Raw genomic sequence first — 20,395 nt, forward strand, 5'->3', positions numbered from 1 at the left:
ACTATGACGTGGGTAAAAAACATTTAAAAAGACATATTTAGAAGTAAGTCTATACATTTTACAGTTGCCATACAGCACATACAGTACACCATGTCTAATTGATATATTTGAAACTTATGTTGTATGGTATATGGTTAAGTTAAATGATAGTGCTACTAGTAATTACACTTAAGATGTCTTTGTTTTCTTTTGTGTACATTTTCTATCAGATACTGTAAATACAGATGCAGATCTAACCTTACTCTTTTCAGTGACTGAAAAAGTATACAAAGTTTTGTACTTTTACAGGGTCAAAAGTTGAGTTGTTAAATGGCTCAGACACAACAGTAGCTGCTAAGCTGATCTATGTTTGTAAATAAGCCTTGTGGTCTGTACAGTTTCTTAAGCATCCCACAAGCTTATAACCTTTTCTTTTGAGAATGCAAGACTGCTTAAAAGGTCAAGAGTCTAGTTACAAGGCAAGTTACACAAACAATGGCTGATTCAAAGACCTAAATATGCTTTGATCATTATTTTGTCTGTGCTCCTCTGTTTGTACGAGAGTGTGAGTGTTGTCATGCATTCAGTATATGTGTGCATAAATGTATTTGTGCGAATAAAAGATGATTTTTGAGGTGAAAGTAATCACAGATTAGTCTTGAAAATGCATAGTGCTTTGTTTGAGGAGGCAGTGTGTGCTTCAAATGTGCATTCTCTTAAATGTGCATCCTCTTTTCTTTTCCTTGCTTCCATTCCTTGCATCCTAGCTCCATCCACCTTGCATCCTTAAGAAATGAGGACAGAGGAATCGAAGCAACCTCAACCTCAAGCGTCACTTCAGAGTGCCGCTTTTATGCAGCTGCATTACCTCGGAATGCTTGCAGTTATGTTGTTGAAAATTGATTCATTAATACATTCATCTTTAAAATAAAAGATGCACTGTTGAAGTATGTGATGATCTTTGGTTTATTTGAACTGCAAAGGTGAAATATTAATTAAAACATTTGTGTCAGATGTGAAAGAATTTATGCGTGCATCAAGTGCTTCAACAAAAAAGACTTCCGGACAGGATCCACCTGTGCATGCCCGCTCAAGCCTCCACGATATGCTTCCTCTGTCCTTGCCTCCTTGTGGTGCATTAAGAGAAGTTATATTTCCTTAATGATGGCAGACTTTGTTCGGTTTCCAGGTCATTGGCTCGAGGACGGAGGCATCGATAAGGGTATTGAGAAGCACCCAAACATTTTCCAGCAGGAAGGGGATACAGCATTCTGTTTCAATCATACTGCCCCCCAAAGACAGTATTAAGTCCTAGTGGATTATTGCTGCACCAGCCATTCTTAGTGTGATTTCCACTTAGAGTTTTTTAATTTGTATTATTCCATCCACTTGGAGAATCCGTTTGATTTGAAGTCATTATTTGCTAATAAACTCTAAAGTAATTTTAAAGACATGCATGTGGCATTGAGAGGGAATAGGGAAGAAAACTCACCATAGACCCTGGTGGTCCTTCCTGACCAGGTTCTCCAGGAATACCTTGCAATCCCTAAGGTTTGAGAAATCAACCAAAATTGAGTAACCTCAAAAGACTTGTTCAAGTATAGCAGAGTGTGAAGTATATTTTTGTGCTGCCACCATTGACCATCACTCTCACTGCCTAGTGCACTGATAAGCAGCACATAACACTGCTGCCCACTAAACTCCAGTTTAACTCCAAAAGGCTTCCTTTATTTGGATAAATGCTTTATGATTCATAAAAGGCATAGCCCATATTCTATAAGATGTGATCTTGGTTTTTATTTGATCTCCATCAGGAGTTCAGTCTGCTGAATTCAGTCTGCACTCTGTGCCTCATTTCACTGTCAAAAACGACTAAGGTAAATAGTATGTTAAAAAAGTTTGTTTGAGGTGTTCAAAATAAAAGCTTATCAATGATGTCTAAATATTTTCAGCCCAGTAGCTAAAGAATGCACTACAAACTATATATAACATTATAAACTTTAAAACCATTGGTTGGTGGGCTGCTCTGCAAAGAGTGCTGAACCCACCATTGGTCCTTTACTTCCTGCATTACCGAGAAGGCCTTGCAGTCCCTGGACACAAGAAAAAACTATGAGAATTTTTTATTACAGATCTTAACTTTTTTACTGGCACATGCAACATGAAATGATGGTTAAAATAATATCCAGAAGAAACACTAACAAAAAGTACCATGGTAAGTCACTGAACTTTTTGTACTATTAGAACTATTTTAACCATTCTGTTTTACTGGGACACCTGGATGACTATTTTTTAAATTATTTAAACTTTTGGCATTCACAACATAAACTGTATAATACTCTATTTTAAAACTGATATTCTAGTAGTTTCATCTTTTAAACACATGAGTTAACTGGAACACATCCTTCATTTGAGATGACATGCTTTTACAAAAGAGACCATTACTATTAATTAAAGGGGTAATGAATGTTGAAAAGTGAATATAAAAATGTAAAATTAGAATAGAAAAGCTAATCACGTAACATTATCATGTCCTCTCACAACAGCCTCTGTCTAAAATTTACAGCACTGTACATGCAGAATTATAAAAATTATGTTTTTACAGTTTTCATGGTATTAGAATATAGAATGGGAACCTGTGTACCAGGCTTTCCTTCAGCTCCGACAGGTCCTGTTGGGCCAGGCAAACCCTGCAATAAACACCATCAATACTGACATCATCAACATTCTACACAAAAAAGCTAATTTAATCTGAAGTGGTAAGGATTCTCCCAACTGTTTGTGTGTATTTATTAGTAATGAACACTTACAGGAGGTCCAGGCATGCCAGTGTGACCTCTCTGCCCTGTTCGACCCTAAAAATGAGACATGCGTTTAGACTAAACAAAATCACAATGCTCAGCTAGGCATGCACTTTGATTGTAATACAATAAAGCTAATAGACCTCATTCACAGCAGCGCACAGTAGCACCATCTTTAAATCTTTTTAACAGGAATGAAAACGAAGCTGTGAGGGATAGACTTGCCATCTCTTCAATGACACATACAGTATAAAGCTTTATAAAGCTCCAAGATACCATTCGATTTTCCACAAATCATGTTGTTGGAAAGATTTTTTTTTTTTTCAAAGTTTTGTCTGCAGAATGATCCAAAAACACTTTAAACTTCAGTACAGCCAATTGAAGAGACTATACTGTATGTCATTCCCTCACAGCCTTGTGGTCATTATCCTTCAAAAAACACAGATACTGCTGTCAATATATAACAGCATAACTACTATGATAAAATATGATAAATAGAAGTGTGTTACCTTTAGGCCTCTGGGACCAGGCTTTCCAGGGGGGGCTTCAAATCCTCTGCTCCCCTTCAGTAAAATGTAACATTTCACATGAGTGATTTTGGTAAAGAAATCTTAAATTATAATCTTCTAAAGATTTCATAATTTGAGACACTGTCATTTTAAATCTCAGTAGTAAAGCACAAGCCTGACCTTTGACCCCTCTTTGCCCACTTTGCCATGTGGACCCGCCTCTCCATCTTCTCCCTGTGTGTGAGGAACTAGTGTTATGACTCTTAAGAAAAAGTGTTACATTAAATATTTAAAAGAGTAAAAGGGTATTATACAATACTGTGCATAAGTTTTAGGCACTTGTGAAAAAGTTGTATAGTGAGGATGTCTTCAAAAATAATACATAAATCGTTTTAAATTATCAATAAACATCATACAATTGTAATGATTCACTAGACTCAGTAGGATCCATTTGCAGCTTTTAATAAGGAAGGTCGTACAGGCTGGGTCAAACAGGGCAGACAGAGCAAGGCAGAAGAAACAGCAGGGGTAATCCAGACAACAGGCAGAATTCAGGGCAGGCAGCAATAATCATAAGTACAAGAACAGTCCAAGATCAAAACCAGATAAACAAAACACGGGATAAACGCTCAGAATTGATAACCAAGGCAAATCAAGACTTCGCAGAGAAGTGGTGAGTGAGAGTGTCTTATATGTGTGTGTGTAAATGCAGTGCAGGTGTGAAGCGCAATCAGTCCCAGGTAAGAGGTATTATGGGAATTTGAGTTCAGAGCCAATAGTTAATATTCCGGAGAAGGCTCCCTCTGGTGGCAGAGAGGAGGTGGTACGGGAGCCTCCTCTGTGACAACAATGTCCAGTAAACATAAAAAAGCAAAATCAATATTTGATGTGACCACCTTTGTCTTTAGTTTAGTTTTTCTTTGTTGGTAGCAGATATGATTTACCAAGTTTCTTGGATAATTCAGTTCTATCTCTTTAGGCTGTCTCAGTTGCTTCTGTCTCTTCATGTAATCCCTGACTGATTTGATGTTCAGTGGACGGCTCTGTGGGGGCAATGCCATCTCTTGCAGAGCACCCTGTCCTTCTATTCTAATCTTTTCTATTTGAAAAAGTAATGTTTGGGAGTCTAACATTTATATTTCCTATTGACACACTAAAGCTGAAAATATAAATAACCATCTTAAGACAAATGCTTTTGTGAAACATCTTATGTGTCTAAGATTTTGCACAGTACTGTATATATATTATATAAATATTTTTTAATAGCCAATAGAATTTGGTTATCTTATAACCATGAACCGTTTGCTATTTCCTAGTCAGTTGCAGGTGGTATTATAGGGAGGGACATTTTCATTCTATAGATCATTTGATTGGATAAATATCTGTGTAGTGCAATATGATTGATTCATCAATATTTTTCATCTTTATTCATGGGATATGAAGACATATGCATATCTGCTCAAATAAAAATGTTGTCAACATTTAGGTGTACAATATAGATGGCAATATGGAAGTAATGCACATGGACTAAAAGCCACAAAACTCTGAATTCTGAATAACAAATATTAAATAGACTCTTTTATGAAATACACCTTTAATTTTAAAAAGGAATATTAATATCATAATAATCTCATACCTTAATTCCTTGTAGTCCTGGCTGACCTCTGATGCCTGGGAAACCAGGAAAACCTATTGGCCCCTGCTCACCTTGAATGCCCTGTACACCTAGGGCCCCTCTAACACCCTGGGAGGAAGATAAAATTATTGTCTACTATCAAGTGGGTATCAATCTATTAAATCATCTTAATTTATGGCATAAAAAATATGGAATATTTACTTTGTTTCCTTTAGGTCCACTGTCTCCCTGGTCTCCATCAGTTCCTCTGTTACCCTAACAAGATAGTAAAGTCATAAAAGCCAAGTAAAAAAGATGTGTAGTCAAGACATGTAAACATGGATATACCATGAGCTTACTTTGATAGCAGTAAAACCTTTAGGACCTTGTGTTCCTAATGCACCCTAAAATATAAAACATACAATAATCAGGATAACACAGACAAAAACAACAACAATCAGAACATTGGTAACAAATAATGTGAGGATGGATTCCTTGATAAAGATTGCTTGAGAGATAAAATTGCTAAAAACTGAATCTATGCATTTTGGTCTAACATGTCATATACCAGGTTGTGGCCAAAACAGCTTATGTTGGCTGACCCCTTAAAGTGTGGACTGATAAAAACTGCACTTGAAACATCAGATTTTAGACTGAATTTGGCTTTTACCATTAGTCCTTCAAATCCCGGCTCGCCTCGGAGGCCAAATGGCCCTGCAGATCCCTGAGAATAGGGTAATGTAAGGTATAAATGTAAAGGGACATGTAACAGGTTTGTGTTCAGGTACATAGACTGGCTTCAACAATTGGCAGTGTTAGTCATTCTCAGTTTTGATGATCAAAGTAATTTAAAAGAATTATATTTCAGACTAAGGGAAGTGTGCATGTGCTTACAGGCTCTCCTTTTGGGCCAAGTAAACCCTCCCTGCCTGGCAGCCCCTAGTGGAGAGTCATAGAAATACAATAATATAGGTCACGTTCAAATCATAAGTCACTGTTCTAATCTTCGACTATTAAATGTTATAAAAATACTAAAGAGTTCACTGACAAAATTGCAATTCATGAGGTCATTTTATTTGCCTGGTTATCCCGAATCATTATAGGTTCTATTAATTAAGAAGAAGACTCTCACCTGTGGGCCCCTGGGCCCTGAAGGTCCAATCTGTCCCTCCAATCCCTGAGGACCCTAATAATGACATATATGTTTAATAGAGGCCAGTGTTGGCAGTAACATGTTACAAGTAGCACATTTGCTCAGAATACTTTGTGGAAGTAATGAGTAACATATTACTTTTTGAATTCACTTTTTCAAATATGTCACATTACAAACAAGAGTAAAATGTTTTAAATACTTTAAGTAACAAGTAACTTTGAGGTGCCCCAAATAACACACCAGTGGGCCCGGGGGGCCAATAGCTCCTGCAGGTCCAGACTCCCCCTGAAAAGAAACAAAGAAACTGTTGTCATGAACCACTTGAGTGGACTGTCTAGTGTGATGACAGAGTGTGATGCTTTACAGAACATGGACAGTACAAAGAGAAATGCTTAATACTCACACGAGATCCGTTAGTGCCCTGGACACCAACCACACCGGTCCAACCTGGAGCTCCCTGCAAAAATGTTAGACACATTAGAGAACATGGACAAAATAATATTTGAAAGTAACAAACTACAGTATACTACCAAAGAAATGCATTGGACCAAGCAAGCTTAAAATATTGTGTGAATGAGAGATTTCCTTGACCTGGCTCTAACGTAACATTCTGTTTTACTTACTGGTACACCTAGAGGACCAGGTGGTCCATCCATTCCATCATCCCCCTGTAAATGTTAACAGTAACAGATAGTCATGTTTATCCTATATGCTAAGCAATATGTATATGTGGAGTGGAGGGCGCGCGATATTCCGACCCGGCCCCGCCCCCCCTCCGCTCCACAGTATACCTGTGCATTTAATAAATAATTGTAAGTATATAGTGTTTTGTAGTTAGATATTATGGCTTCATTTACATCTGGCCCGGGAGGCCCTTCAGTGCCCTCAATCCCTCTGATGCCATGTGGTCCCTGAAGAAGAATTAAAATACATCAGACAATTTGCTGAAAATTAATATTAGGCTATTATTGTTATGATAAATTATAAAACTAACTGTGTACATTAAAAGCACATACAAAGCCAGATGTAATTATGAAGTAATTGTCATTATGTATTCTAATCACTCACAGCTTCTATCATTAATGGTGTAATTATAGCTAGATGTAACTTTAAGACTTACAGCAAGGCCGACAGGACCAGGAGGGCCAGATGCTCCTTTTGAACCCTGCAAATATGAACCACAGGTTGCATAATTCCAAACACACTCACAATTACTTAACAGTCTTCCGAGGATGATGCAAACTAAGATGATATAAATGCATAAAATTGTAAATCAAGACAACATGTAATAGTCCTTTGCCCGACCATGGTGGCAATAGATACAATTATCTTAACATTGCACCCTAAACACAAGGTGTTGCATTTATTGACTGTTTAATCGTGGCTTACTTTCTCACCAGCTTTCCCTATATCTCCACATGGACCCTCTGCTCCAATAAGGCCCTGCCACAAGAACAGTGTCTCAAAAAGTCCTCAAAAAACGAATTACTTATTAGTCTTTCAGTGGACACTTCTAACCAAAGCAAATATCGAAGTACACAATAGCTTTTATTTCAGAGATGATAAATGGACACCACTCCCAGAATAAACATAATTATTCAGGTCATGACAGTGTAGCATAATAATGTTTGAAACTTTAGTTGTTACATAGTGCCTACGGTTTCACTTACTGTTAATAAATAATAAGCAATATTCAGTGTATCCTGTGCAGTATATTTACATAAGTTATAAGCTGGTATTCAGTTCTGAACATAGCTTGTGAGTCACGTTTGAGGGCACAATGATGATAGTTTATGAAAATGATAGTTTCCATTGAGGGGTTTGAACCTACAATCTTTTAGATTACAAGGTTACAACCAAACTTTCACCAATACACCACACCACACTACCAATAACTATCTTACCTCCTCTCCTTTCTCTCCAGGTGAGCCTGATTCTCCTTTATAGCCCAGAGGACCCTGTATTTCAAAGTAAAACTGTTGATAAACCCAAAGCATCATGAAACTCATCACAATAAACTACTTCCAGGCCAGGACACTAAGATAAAGAGCTTATCTCTGCCAAAATGAAGCAGACTAGACCACAGAGTCACAAAAGTCACATGTGTGTTGTATAACATGTATCAAAAAATTATGCAAATATATTGAACATGGTTTGACCTTTGATCCTGGAATTCCTGGAGGGCCTTGAGGTCCATCCAGTCCGTTCTCTCCATCCTTTCCATGGACTCCTGCTCTGCCCACCGCACCTTTTGGGCCAGGGTCACCCTGCAGATTAGTACAGATTAAAAAACAGAAATGAAAGGAAGAGGCATTGCATTTTGGCTGCAGGTAATTTAAAATTATGTGAAAAAAAACATCCCTCTTCTGGGTTTGCAGGAGGCTTTTGGAGAAACAAACATGATGTGCTCATGTTTCACAAATTGATATACAGAAGATGCTTTTAGATTGAACATAAAAACAGCTGAAATGAAAGCAGGAGGAGAGAAAGTGAGAAACTGATGTTTCCATCTTTACGGATGGACGGACCGATGGACGGACAGACAGAAAGATAGACTGTTATGTAATTTCTCATAGGTCACACTGAACCCAGAAACTGAAGTATGCTCATAAGTGTCAACACTGAACACAAACAAACAGACATACTCAAGTTAGTATTAACCATAAACACACTCATAAGGCAGCCCTAAGAACAGCTAGGGCCAAACTGTCACGGGCAATCAGAGAGGCAAAGCGCGCACACGCCCAGAGAATCCACAGTCACTTCCAGGACAGCGGTGACACGCGGCGCATGTGGCAGGGCATCCAGGCCATCACCAACTACAGGACAACATCAGTTGCCTGTGACAAAGATGCCTCCATTCCAGATGCGCTGAACGACTTCTACGCTCGGTTTGAAGTGCAGAACGACGTGATGGCGAGGAAGTCCACCCCTCCTCCCAACGACCAGGTGCTCTGTCTTACCACGGCAGATGTGAGGAAACCTCTACGTAGAGTCAACCCACGGAAGGCTGCTGGACTAGACAACATTCCTGGCAGAGTGCTCAGAGGATGTGCAGACCAGCTAGCAGATGTTCTTACCGACATCTTCAACATCTCTCTGAGCAGCACCGTCGTTCCAACGTGCTTCAAGGCCACCACCATCATCCCCATGCCAAAGAAGTCTTCAGTGTCCTGCCTCAACGACTACCGTCCCGTCGCACTTACACCCATCATAATGAAGTGCTTCGAGAGGCTCGTCATGAGGCAGATTAAGACCCAGCTGCCCCCCTCACTAGACCCACTGCAGTTTGTGTATCGTTCAAACCGTTCAACGGACGATGCCATCACCACAACCCTCCATCTGGCCCTCACCCACCTAGACAATAAGGACTCATACGTTTGAATGCTGTTCATAGATTTCAGCTCAGCATTCAACACAATCATTCCCCTGCACCTGATTGGAAAGCTGAACCTGCTGGGCCTGGACACCTCCCTCTGCAACTGGATCCTGGACTTCCTGACTGGGAGACCTCAGTCAGTCCGGATCGGGAACAGCATCTCCACCACCACCACACTGAGCACTGGGGCCACCCAGGGCCGTGTGCTCAGCCCACTGCTGTTCACTCTGCTGACTCACGACTGTGCAGCAATGCACAGCTCGAACCACATCATCAAGTTCGCCGATGACACGACCGTGGTGGGTCTCATCAGCAAGAACAACGAGTCAGCATACAGAGAGGAGGTGCAGCGGCTGACGAACTGGTGTAGAGCCAACAACCTGTCCCTGAATGTCGACAAAACAAAAGAGATGGTTGTTGACTTTAGGAGAGCACAAGGTGAACACACTCCGCTGAACATCGACGGCTCCTCTGTGGAGATCGTCAAAAGCACCAAATTCCTTGGTGTTCACTTGGCGGAGAACCTCACCTGGTCCCTCAACACCAGCTCTATCACCAAGAAAGCCCAGCAGCGTCTCTACTTTCTTCGAAGGCTGAGGAAAGCACATCTCCCAACCCCCATCCTCACTACATTCTATAGAGGGACTATTGAGAGCATCCTGAGCAGCTGCATTACTGCCTGGTTTGGGACTTGCACCGTTTCGGACCGCAAAGCCCTGCAGAGGATAGTGAGGACAGCTGAGAAGATCATTGGGGTCTCTCTTCCCTCCATCAAAGACATTTACAAAAACACTGTATCCTCAAAGCAACCAGCATTGTGGACGACCCCACACACCCCTCACACAAACTCTTTACCCTCCTCCCGTCTGGCAAGAGGTACCGAAGCATTCGGGCCCTCACGGCCAGACTGTGTAACAGCTTCTTCCCCAAGCCATAAGACTCCTCAATACTCAGAGACTGGTTTGACACACACGTGTCCTGAGTTGCACTTTAATTACTGTCACTTTATAACTGTCTGCTACCTCAATAACTGCTATGTGCATAGAACATTATCTCATAGTATGTTATGTTTACATTTTAGAAACTGTCATCTTTTTGCACTACTGAGTACTGGTCGGCGCTGCACTGTCTATTGTCCTGTTCATTGTCAGAAATTTGTTGTACTGTCCTGTACTTTTTGCACATGTTTGCACGTGCACTTTATATAGGTATATATAGGTTTTTTTATATAGGTATTTTATTTCGTTGTGTTGTCTCATGTGGTCCTGTGTTGGTCCTTTGTTGTTTTTATGTAGCACCATGGTCCTGGAGGAACGTTGTCTCGTTTTGCTGTGTACTGTACTAACTGTATATGGTTGAAACGATAATAAAAACCACTTGACTTGACTTGACTTGACTTGACTCAAGATTAAACACCCACAGGGAAAAAGAATATTGAACAGGCATTCATGTGAGGTCTTTGGGAAACACAGACGTGACTTGACACTGTCACATTAAATCCCAAAAAACATAATGGAGAAATCTCAGCAATGACATGTGGGGCATGGTGTCTAATAATTTTTCACTCCCCCATGCAATTTAATACAAAGATCGCTTCTAATGAATTGCCTATACTTTTAGGTGAAATGATCTCCTGACTGACAAAAATATAAAACAGAAAAACATCAAATACTGGTATTATAACTATGGGGGCTTTAAAGAGGAATCATTTGGCAGAAAGTCACATTTTCTCTCATCATTTTACCTCCATAATGTGAAATATTTTAGAGTAAAACAGTATATTCAATGACAAAACAAAATACAGGATGAGAATTTTATTCTAAGCAATTGTACAAAATGGGCATTTCATCCCACAATGGAGCAAGGCCTTAAAGGGATAAAACTGAAAATTCTCTCATGATTTACATACCTTTAAGCCATCCCAGATGTGTATGACTTTCCTTCTTCAGCAGAACTGAAGTGAAAATTTTTGTAAGCAGATTTCAGCTCAGTTCGTACATACTGTACAATGCATGTAAATGTGTGCCGTCAGTCTGCTGGCTTTGACGGTCCAAAAGTCATATTTAGGCAGCATGAAAGTAATCCAAACGACTCCAGTCAATCAACTAATGTCTTCTGTAGCAACTGATAGGTTGGTATAAGAAACAATTCGATAATTTAAAAGTTTTTAACTTTAAATCATTCATTCCATCCAGCGCTGTATTACTGTTTCAAAGGAACTAACACTCGCGTGACATTCATTCCTCTGTTGTAAACAACGCGCGCGCTTCCGGCTTCTTGAACGTGCCATCACTGATGTTTCAACTGCTGGCAGGAAGCAATTTTTTAAGTTAATAAAGTTTATCCATTTATTTTTTAAACAAACCTATCGATTTGCTTCAGAAGACATTAATTGATCGACTGGAGTCGTGTGGATAACTTTTATGCTGCCTAAATATGACTTCTGGCACATAAGTCAGCCAGCAGCCTGATGGCACCCATTTACATACACTGTATGGACAAACTGAGCTGAAATCTGCTTACAAAAATTTTCACTTTGGTTCAGCTGAAGAAGGAAAGTCATACACATCTAGGATGGCTTAAATGTAAGTAAATAATGAGATGATAAAAAAATTATTCTAAAGAGCTATTTGGCTATTGGTTAACATTATTCAATAGCCTACATGGCCTAGGTGCTTATAGCCAAAAAGGAAAGACATTTTAGCGGTGGAGCAAGTTTTAACATTTTTATGAAATATTACAAATAATTTTTTTCTCTTTGTAACAACATGCATTGATGAATCATGCACAATAACACCAGGAACGTAATTAAAGGGATAGTTCACCCATTAATGAAAATTCTGTCATCATTTACTCACTCTCAATTTGTTCCAAACTCTCATCATCATCATCTTCCCACTGCTGCTACACTTTATATATATTTCCTATTTATATCGGACTTGTTTCATTCTGTGTTCTTGTTGTGGTATTATTTTCTGTATTTATTGTCCGTATTTATTGCTGTCTTAAGTCCTCGAAAATGTCTACTACATGTTACACTGTAGTTTCCGGAAGGAACTGTCTTTCTTTTTTATCCATTGCCATGCGATGTGAAAACAATGTCAATAAAGCTGACTTTGATTTGAAAACACTTGGAGATTTTAGGTAGAATCTAGCCTCAGTCAACATTAACTTTTATTGCATCTTTTTTGTTTTCTCTACACAATGAAAGTGAATGGTGACTGAGATTAACAGTTTGCCCTATATCCTCTTTTGAGTCCCACAAAAGAAAGTCGTACAGGTTTGGAACAATATGATGGTGAGTAAATGATGACAGAATATTTATTTTTGGGAGAAATATTCCCTTAAGTAATTAGTTGTCTATGTCGATTGCATATCAACTTTAAGGAATTCGGTCAATCTTATATTTATGTCTGATTCATTAGAAAGAGTCAACAAAACACATTCTTGCCAATGCTATCGATCTCATTTAATTTTGTTTTTACATCACATAGTTGACAAATAATGAGAGGGATTGAGAAACGGGACATTACCATGTCTCCCATACGTCCTGGACGTCCCTGATCACCTGGTTCCCCAGGTGGCCCCTAGTGGAAGAAGAGGTGGATATAGAGAGTGATCATGACTGAGCTGATCAGGTGTTGTTACCTGAGCTCAAGAAGTATTGAGGTATGTAATAGGTGAGGCATCAAATTCTAATTAAACCAGGTGTTACATAGACAAGATCTGCCTCACCTGCATCCCAAGTTTCCCCATCTCCCCGTCTGGCCCTGGCAGACCCTGAGCTCTCTACAAGCTCACAGGAAACAGAACACAGTCAGGGATATTCCATATACAGTGAGGAAAATAAGTATTTGAACACCCTGCTATTTTGCAAGTTCTCCCACTTAGAAATCATGGAGGGGTCTGAAATTGTCATCGTAGGTGCATGTCCACTGTGAGAGACATAATCTAAAAAAAAAAAATCCAGAAATCACAATGTATGATTTTTAAACTATTTATTTGTATGATACAGCTGCAAATAAGTATTTGAACACCTGAGAAAATCAATGTTAATATTTGGTACAGTAGCCTTTGTTTGCAATTACAGAGGTCAAACGTTTCCTGTAGTTTTTCACCAGGTTTGCACACACTGCAGGAGGGATTTTGGCCCACTCCTCCACACAGATCTTCTCTAGATCAGTCAGGTTTCTGGGCTGTCGCTGAGAAACACGGAGTTTGAGCTCCCTCCAAAGATTCTCTACTAATAAGCCACTCCTTGGTTATCCTGGCTGTGTGCTTCGGGTCACTGTCATGTTGGAAGACCCAGCCTCGACCCATCTTCAATGCTCTAACTGAGGGAAGGAGGTTGTTCCCCAAAATCTCGCTATACATGGCCCCGGTCATCCTCTCCTTAATACAGTGCAGTCGCCCTGTCCCATGTGCAGAAAAACACCCCCAAAGCATGATGCTACCACCCCCATGCTTCACAGTAGGGATGGTGTTCTTGGGATGGTACTCATCATTCTTCTTCCTCCAAACACGGTTAGTGGAATTATGACCAAAAAGTTCTATTTTGGTCTCATCTGACCACATGACTTTCTCCCATGACTCCTCTGGATCATCCAAATGGTCATTGGCAAACTTAAGACGGGCCTTGACATGTGCTGGTTTAAGCAGGGGAACCTTCCGTGCCATGCATGATTTCAAACCATGACGTCTTAGTGTATTACCAACAGTAACCTTGGAAACAGTGGTCCCAGCTCTTTTCAGGTCATTGACCAGCTCCTCCCGTGTAGTTCTGGGCTGATTTCTCACCTTTCTTAGGATCATTGAGACCCCACGAGGTGAGATCTTGCATGGAGCCCCAGTCCGAGGGAGATTGACAGTCATGTTTAGCTTCTTCCATTTTCTAATGATTGCTCCAACAGTGGACCTTTTTTCACCAAGCTGCTTGGCAATTTCCCCGTAGCCCTTTCCAGCCTTGTGGAGGTGTACAATTTTGTCTCTAGTGTCTTTGGACAGCTCTTTGGTCCTGGCCATGTTAGTAGTTGGATTCTTACTGATTGTATGGGGTGGACAGGTGTCTTTATGCAGCTAACGACCTCAAAAGGTGCATCTAATTTAGGATAATAAATGGAGTGGAGGTGGACATTTTAAAAGCAGACTAACAGGTCTTTGAGGGTCAGAATTCTAGCTGATAGACAGGTGTTCAAATACTTATTTGCAGCTGTATCATACAAATAAATAGTTAAAAAATCATACATTGTGATTTCTGGATTTTGTTTTTTAGATTATGTCTCTCACAGTGGACATGCACCTACGATGACAATTTCAGACCCCTCCATGATTTCCAAGTGGGAGAACTTGCAAAATAGCAGGGTGTTCAAATACTTATTTTCCTCACTGTATCAAGAAACTGTTCACATTCTCATAACAACAAAATATGCAATGTATACTTACAGGCCAGCCTGCATGGAGAAGCTGGAAGAACATTGTTTTCCAGAGGAGGTAAGAGAAAGAGATTGAGAGAGGGGCAGAAAAATTATACAATTATACAACTGAACCATCACTTGACTCTCCATGTGTCTCACCCCATCTATAACACAACTGTCTGTTGTTAAAGCTACAGAGCAAAATTGTACTGCTTTTTCCTTCAGTACAATTAGAGCAGTCGTTTTAATGAAGGCAAAAGCCATAACCGTGCCTCCATTGACCAGACTAGAGATTTAAAAGCTGCTCTGTAACTATAAACTACAAAGAACTCTGGGTCATTCACAAAGGCAGCGTATTGCACACAGAACACTGATCCTGAACAAAGAGGTCAAGGGCTGCTTTCAATTAGAGCATGCTCGACAGAGATTTGGTTATCATAGAAGAGATCCACTCAGAGATACAGTGCAAGGCTGGAAACAGACATGAGGGGCAAGACTGATTGATTGGGTTAAGGCGACCTTGTTTTGGGCTTGAGCAAAGGGGATATCACTCCACCTTTTAACTTCAGTATTAGAAACAACATCTGACCTCATATATTTCAAAAGTCACACTCTCTTCCTCAACTGGATTGCTAAAGAATGTCTGAATATACAGTGCAGGGCAGTTCAAAGGCTGTAAGAAACAAATATCCCATTACAGCAACAAGAGATAATTATTTTCTCTCTCTTTCTTTCTTTCTCTGTGGGCATCTTTATTCAATCATGTCTGTGGTAATTCTCTGAGCTATTACACAAGATACATCTGTGCATTGACAGCGACTTTAAAGGGATGGTGGATGGAGTTTAATTTTGTGGACAAGGAGATCAGAAAGACACAAAGCATTTGATCAGCAGGGACACAAGATAAAAAAGAAATAAGTGGTGAAGAGTGACAGGAAAGGTCAAGGATGATTCCGGATTAAATCCAATTTACAAGGTTGAAAGCATTTGTGGCATGATGTTGATTACCACAAAAAGTAATTTTATCTCATCCCTCAATTTGTCCCAAAAAAAAAAAAAAACCTGCTTACACTTACACCAAATCCTATCCAGATGCGTTGCAACAAGTTTCCAGAGAGAATCAATTTGTCTGTCCATACTGAACACAAAACTGTTGCATGACATGACAAACAGATCAGTATATTTGATGTTGAATAAACAAGTGGGATTTTGGACCAATGAAACTTTACAGTGGCTACCCAGCCAACACAGAAAGTTGGCATGTTGTTTCCGATAGTTCTGTTACCCTAGGATCTGCCACATTATACGAATTGCGTTAGCAGCATGGAAGGCCTGGGTTCATACAGTCAGGTCCATAAATATTGGGAAAGCGACACAATTATAATATTTTTGGCTTTATACACCACCACAATGGATTTGAAATTAAACGAACAAGATGTGCTTTAACTGCATACTTTCATCTTTAAACTGTATTTACATCCAAATCAGGTGAACGGTGTAGGAATTACAACAGTTTGTATATGTGCCTCCCACTTTTTAAGGGACCAAAAGTAATGGGACAGATTAACAATCATAAATCAAACTTTCACTTTTTAATACTTGGTTGCAAATCCTTTGCAGTCAATTACAGCCTGAAGTCTGGAACACATAGACATCACCAGACGCTGGGTTTCATCCCTGGTGATGCTCTGCCAGGCCTCTACTGCAACTGTCTTCAGTTCCTGCTTGTTCTTGGGGCATTTTCCCTTCAGTTTTGTCTTCAGCAAGTGAAATGCATGCTCAATCGGATTCAGGTCAGGTGATTGACTTGGCCATTGCATAACATTACACTTCTTTCCCTTAAAAACTCTTTGGTTGCTTTCGCAGTATGCTTCGGGTCATTGTCCATCTGTACTGTGAAGCACCGTCCAATGAGTTCTGAAGCATTTGGCTGAATATGAGCAGATAATATTGCCCGAAACACTTCAGAATTCATCCTGCTGCTTTTGTCAACAGTCACATCATCAATATATACAAGAGAACCAGTTCCATTGGCAGCCATACATGCCCACGCCATGACACTACCACCACCACGCTTCACTGATTAGGTGGTATGCTTTGGATCATGAGCAGTTCCTTTCCTTCTCCATACTCTTCTCTTCCCATCACTCTGGTACAAGTTGATCTTTGTCTCATCTGTCCATAGGATGAACTGTGATTCCAGAACTGTGAAGGCTTTTTTAGATGTTGTTTGGCAAACTCTAATCTTGCCTTCCTGTTTTTGAGGCTCACCAATGGTTTACATCTTGTGGTGAACCCTCTGTATTCACTCTGGTGAAGTCTTCTCTTGATTGTTGACTTTGACACACATACACCTACCTCCTGGAGAGTGTTCTTGATCTGGCCAACTGTTGTGAAGGGTGATTTTCTTCACCAGGGAAAGAATTCTTCGGTCATTCACCACAGTTGTTTTCCGTGGTCTTCCGGGTCTTTTGGTGTTGCTGAGCTCACGGTGCGTTCTTTCTTTTTAAGAATGTTCCAAACAGTTGATTTGGCCACACCTAATGTTTTTGCTATCTCTCTGATGGGTTTGTTTTGATTTTTCAGCCTAATGATGGCTTGCTTCACTGATAGTGACAGCTCTTTGGATCTCATATTGAGAGTTGACAGCAACAGATTCCCAATGCAAATAGCACATTAAATGAAATCTGGACCTTTTATCTGCTCCTTGTAAATGGGATAATGAGGGAATAACACACACCTGGCCATGGAACAGCTGAGCAGCCAATTGTCCCATTACTTTTGGTTCCTTAAAAAGTGGGAGGCACACATTCAAACTGTTGTAATTCCTACACCGTTCACCTGATTTGGATGTAAATACCCTCAAATTAAAGCTGAAAGTCTGCAGTTAAAGCACATATTTTTCGTTTAATTTCAAATCCATCGTCGTGGTGCATAGAGCCAAAAAGATTATAATTGTGTCGATGTCCCAATATTTATGGACCTGACTGTATACTGTTTGTGATTGGGAGGTTGCATTTTCCATAACATAAAACGTTTACACCGCAGACGGTTAGGTTTAATTTTGGGGGTTAGTTTGGGGGGTACAGCTTATAAAATGTGCATTTCTTTAAACTGTATTGCAGCCTGTACAGCTGAAAACAACTCAATTTTGGCATTCCTCCATGGACATTTCACCCAGAAATAGAGCACACATGCGCCCCTACACTCAACAACACTTATCGCTTTGTCCACTGGGGTAGTGTTTCACATTTCAGTAAGGACAGACCGATTTCAGCTAAAGAAAGGTGAACCTACTATTTCCGATTTCACTGTGACATCAGTCTGACCCAGCTTGTTCACGGGCGGTTTGGTGGGTTGAAAGTTTAACAGCATGAATTTGATAAAGCAAAAATTAAAAAATAAATTTTCTATGAATTCTTCTGTAAAATATGTTACTTGAGCTGTAAAGTTCCTTTGAGGTGAAACTAATTTCTAGGTGGATGATAATGTGTTATGAAATATTCCTTCATGGAGATGGAGAAACAAAGAGACAGAGCTGAAGAGAAAACTCACTTGAAAAGCAGCCCATTCCTCTGGTGTGTTTCTCCAAAGATAGAGGGTGGGCAGTCCCGGTGACCCAGGGGGTCCTGGAAATCCCCGGTGACCTGGATGGCCCTTTGGCCCAATGGCACCCTAGGAACATCATAATATTAAGAAGGGCGGCATCAACAAACTCTCAGAAACAAATCAGTCCCATTCCAGTGCATGTTTAAACATACTGTATGCTTACAATCATGAGCAAATAATAAACTGATGAAAGCTCAACTGTAGGGAAGAAATTCCAATACACATCTGCATTACATAGGCATATGAATGACACATGTTGTAAAACAATACTGTACACAACAGATCAGAACAGTTGAGATATCACAACATGAATGATAAATTATTATATGACTTTTGAGTATTAATTTACACTGATCAGCCACAACATTAAAACCACATGCCTAATATTGTCTAGTTCCCCCTCATGCCACCAAATCAGCGACAACCACATCTCAGAATAGCATTCTAACCACAATTGCAGAGAGTGGATATCTGAGTTACACTGTCAGTTTGAACCAGTCTGACCATTCTCTGTTGACCTCTCTCATCAACAAGGCAATTCCATCCACAGAACTGCAGCTCACTGGATGCTTTTTTGTTTTTGGTGCAATTCAGAGTAAATTCTAGAGACTGTTGTGCTTGAAAATCCCAGGATATCATCAGTTACAGAAATACTCAAACCGGCCCATCTGGCACCAACAATCATGCCACGCTCCAAATCAATGAGATCACATTTTTACCCATTATGATGGTTGATATGAACATTAACTGAAGCTCCTGACCCATGCCTGCATGATTTTAAGCACTGCACTGCTGCCATACTATTGGCTGATTAGATAATCGCATGGATGTTTGTTGGTGCCAGACAGGCTGGTTTGAGTATTTCTGTAACAGCTGATCTACTGGGATTTCCACACACAACAGTTTACTCAGAATTGTGACAAAAACAAAAGGTATCCAGTGAGAGGCAGTTCTGCAGACAGAAATGCCTTGTTGATGAGAGAGGTCTACAGAAAATGGGCTGCCTGGTTCGAACTGACAAATTCCATGGTAACTCAGATAACCACTCTGTACAACTGTTGTGAAAAGAATAAAATCTCAGAATGCTATTCCGAGATGAGGTTTGGCACTATTTTGGCACACCGAGGAGGACCTACACAATATTAGGCAGGTGGTTTTAATGTTGTGGCTGATCAGTGTATATCTAGACTTGTATAAGCTTAGGGAAATACTAGTGTTTGCAAGGTAGAACAAAAAACTTTGTTGAAGTTTCAGGTAAAGTTAAGTTTAAGCCTTTGGTTCGGCATAGACAGAAAATGGCCACATCAGAGCCGCCCTAAACTTTGCCATCATAACACATAAGCATGTTTTCTGTCAGCAGTGTACAAAAGTCAAAACATCACAGCTTCTAAAATGTATGCAAATGTAATTAATGTATTTAATGTAATTATATAAAAATAAAAAAAGACCAATCACTATTCAGACCAATCATATATTGCAGTGACATCATCTCTGTCATTTGGATTTTAGACATTAAAATTATGAACAATGAATGGAAGAATGAAGAAGTCAATGGGAGATTTTCAAGCTTTAAACCTTAAATGTTAAAGCATAAATTTATAAAAATCAAAACAACTATAACATTAAATAATGTCTAATCGCAGAAAATTGTGGAGATAGAGAAGAAGTAGGTTAAGGCAAACAGAATGCCTTGCAAACAGAGTTAATACATCACTTTTTATTATTTGTGAAGTTGAAAGGAATTCACAACCATTTATTAGTGGTTTAAAGACACATAGGAGGCCACATGTTCAAGAACTCTAACTGCACAAGCTGTTCTGTTGGCATTTGGACTTTAGTTTGGAGATTTTAAATATGAGAGCTGCCACCTGAAGAGAAAAAGGTCATAAAAGTTCACAAGGGGTGAATGACCACAGGCATGATAACTTTTCATGAA

The 20,395-nt window shown here is 39.7% G+C and overlaps 1 protein-coding gene across 1 annotated transcript in view; it reads right to left on the reverse strand.

Moving 5' to 3' along the window:
* The window catches only part of LOC127624544 (collagen alpha-1(I) chain-like), a 56,687-nt gene that overhangs the window by 19,814 nt on the left and 16,478 nt on the right, over positions 1–20,395 (reverse strand). Inside the window, exons 8-31 of the mRNA XM_052099319.1 lie at positions 18,406–18,525; positions 14,879–14,899; positions 13,172–13,225; positions 12,970–13,023; positions 8,217–8,324; positions 7,962–8,015; positions 7,447–7,500; positions 7,178–7,222; positions 6,915–6,968; positions 6,681–6,725; positions 6,461–6,514; positions 6,298–6,342; positions 6,037–6,090; positions 5,799–5,843; positions 5,575–5,628; positions 5,264–5,308; positions 5,127–5,180; positions 4,926–5,033; positions 3,470–3,523; positions 3,290–3,343; positions 2,790–2,834; positions 2,616–2,669; positions 2,028–2,072; positions 1,472–1,525 (exon numbers count right to left, since the gene is read on the reverse strand). Of these exons, the coding sequence (XP_051955279.1) occupies positions 1,472–1,525; positions 2,028–2,072; positions 2,616–2,669; positions 2,790–2,834; positions 3,290–3,343; positions 3,470–3,523; positions 4,926–5,033; positions 5,127–5,180; positions 5,264–5,308; positions 5,575–5,628; positions 5,799–5,843; positions 6,037–6,090; positions 6,298–6,342; positions 6,461–6,514; positions 6,681–6,725; positions 6,915–6,968; positions 7,178–7,222; positions 7,447–7,500; positions 7,962–8,015; positions 8,217–8,324; positions 12,970–13,023; positions 13,172–13,225; positions 14,879–14,899; positions 18,406–18,525 (1,374 nt within the window). The remainder of the gene's footprint in view (positions 1–1,471; positions 1,526–2,027; positions 2,073–2,615; positions 2,670–2,789; positions 2,835–3,289; positions 3,344–3,469; positions 3,524–4,925; positions 5,034–5,126; positions 5,181–5,263; positions 5,309–5,574; positions 5,629–5,798; positions 5,844–6,036; positions 6,091–6,297; positions 6,343–6,460; positions 6,515–6,680; positions 6,726–6,914; positions 6,969–7,177; positions 7,223–7,446; positions 7,501–7,961; positions 8,016–8,216; positions 8,325–12,969; positions 13,024–13,171; positions 13,226–14,878; positions 14,900–18,405; positions 18,526–20,395) is intronic.

Source organism: Xyrauchen texanus, chromosome 31 (assembly GCF_025860055.1).
Source record: "Xyrauchen texanus isolate HMW12.3.18 chromosome 31, RBS_HiC_50CHRs, whole genome shotgun sequence".
Taxonomy (NCBI): Eukaryota; Metazoa; Chordata; class Actinopteri; order Cypriniformes; family Catostomidae; genus Xyrauchen; species Xyrauchen texanus.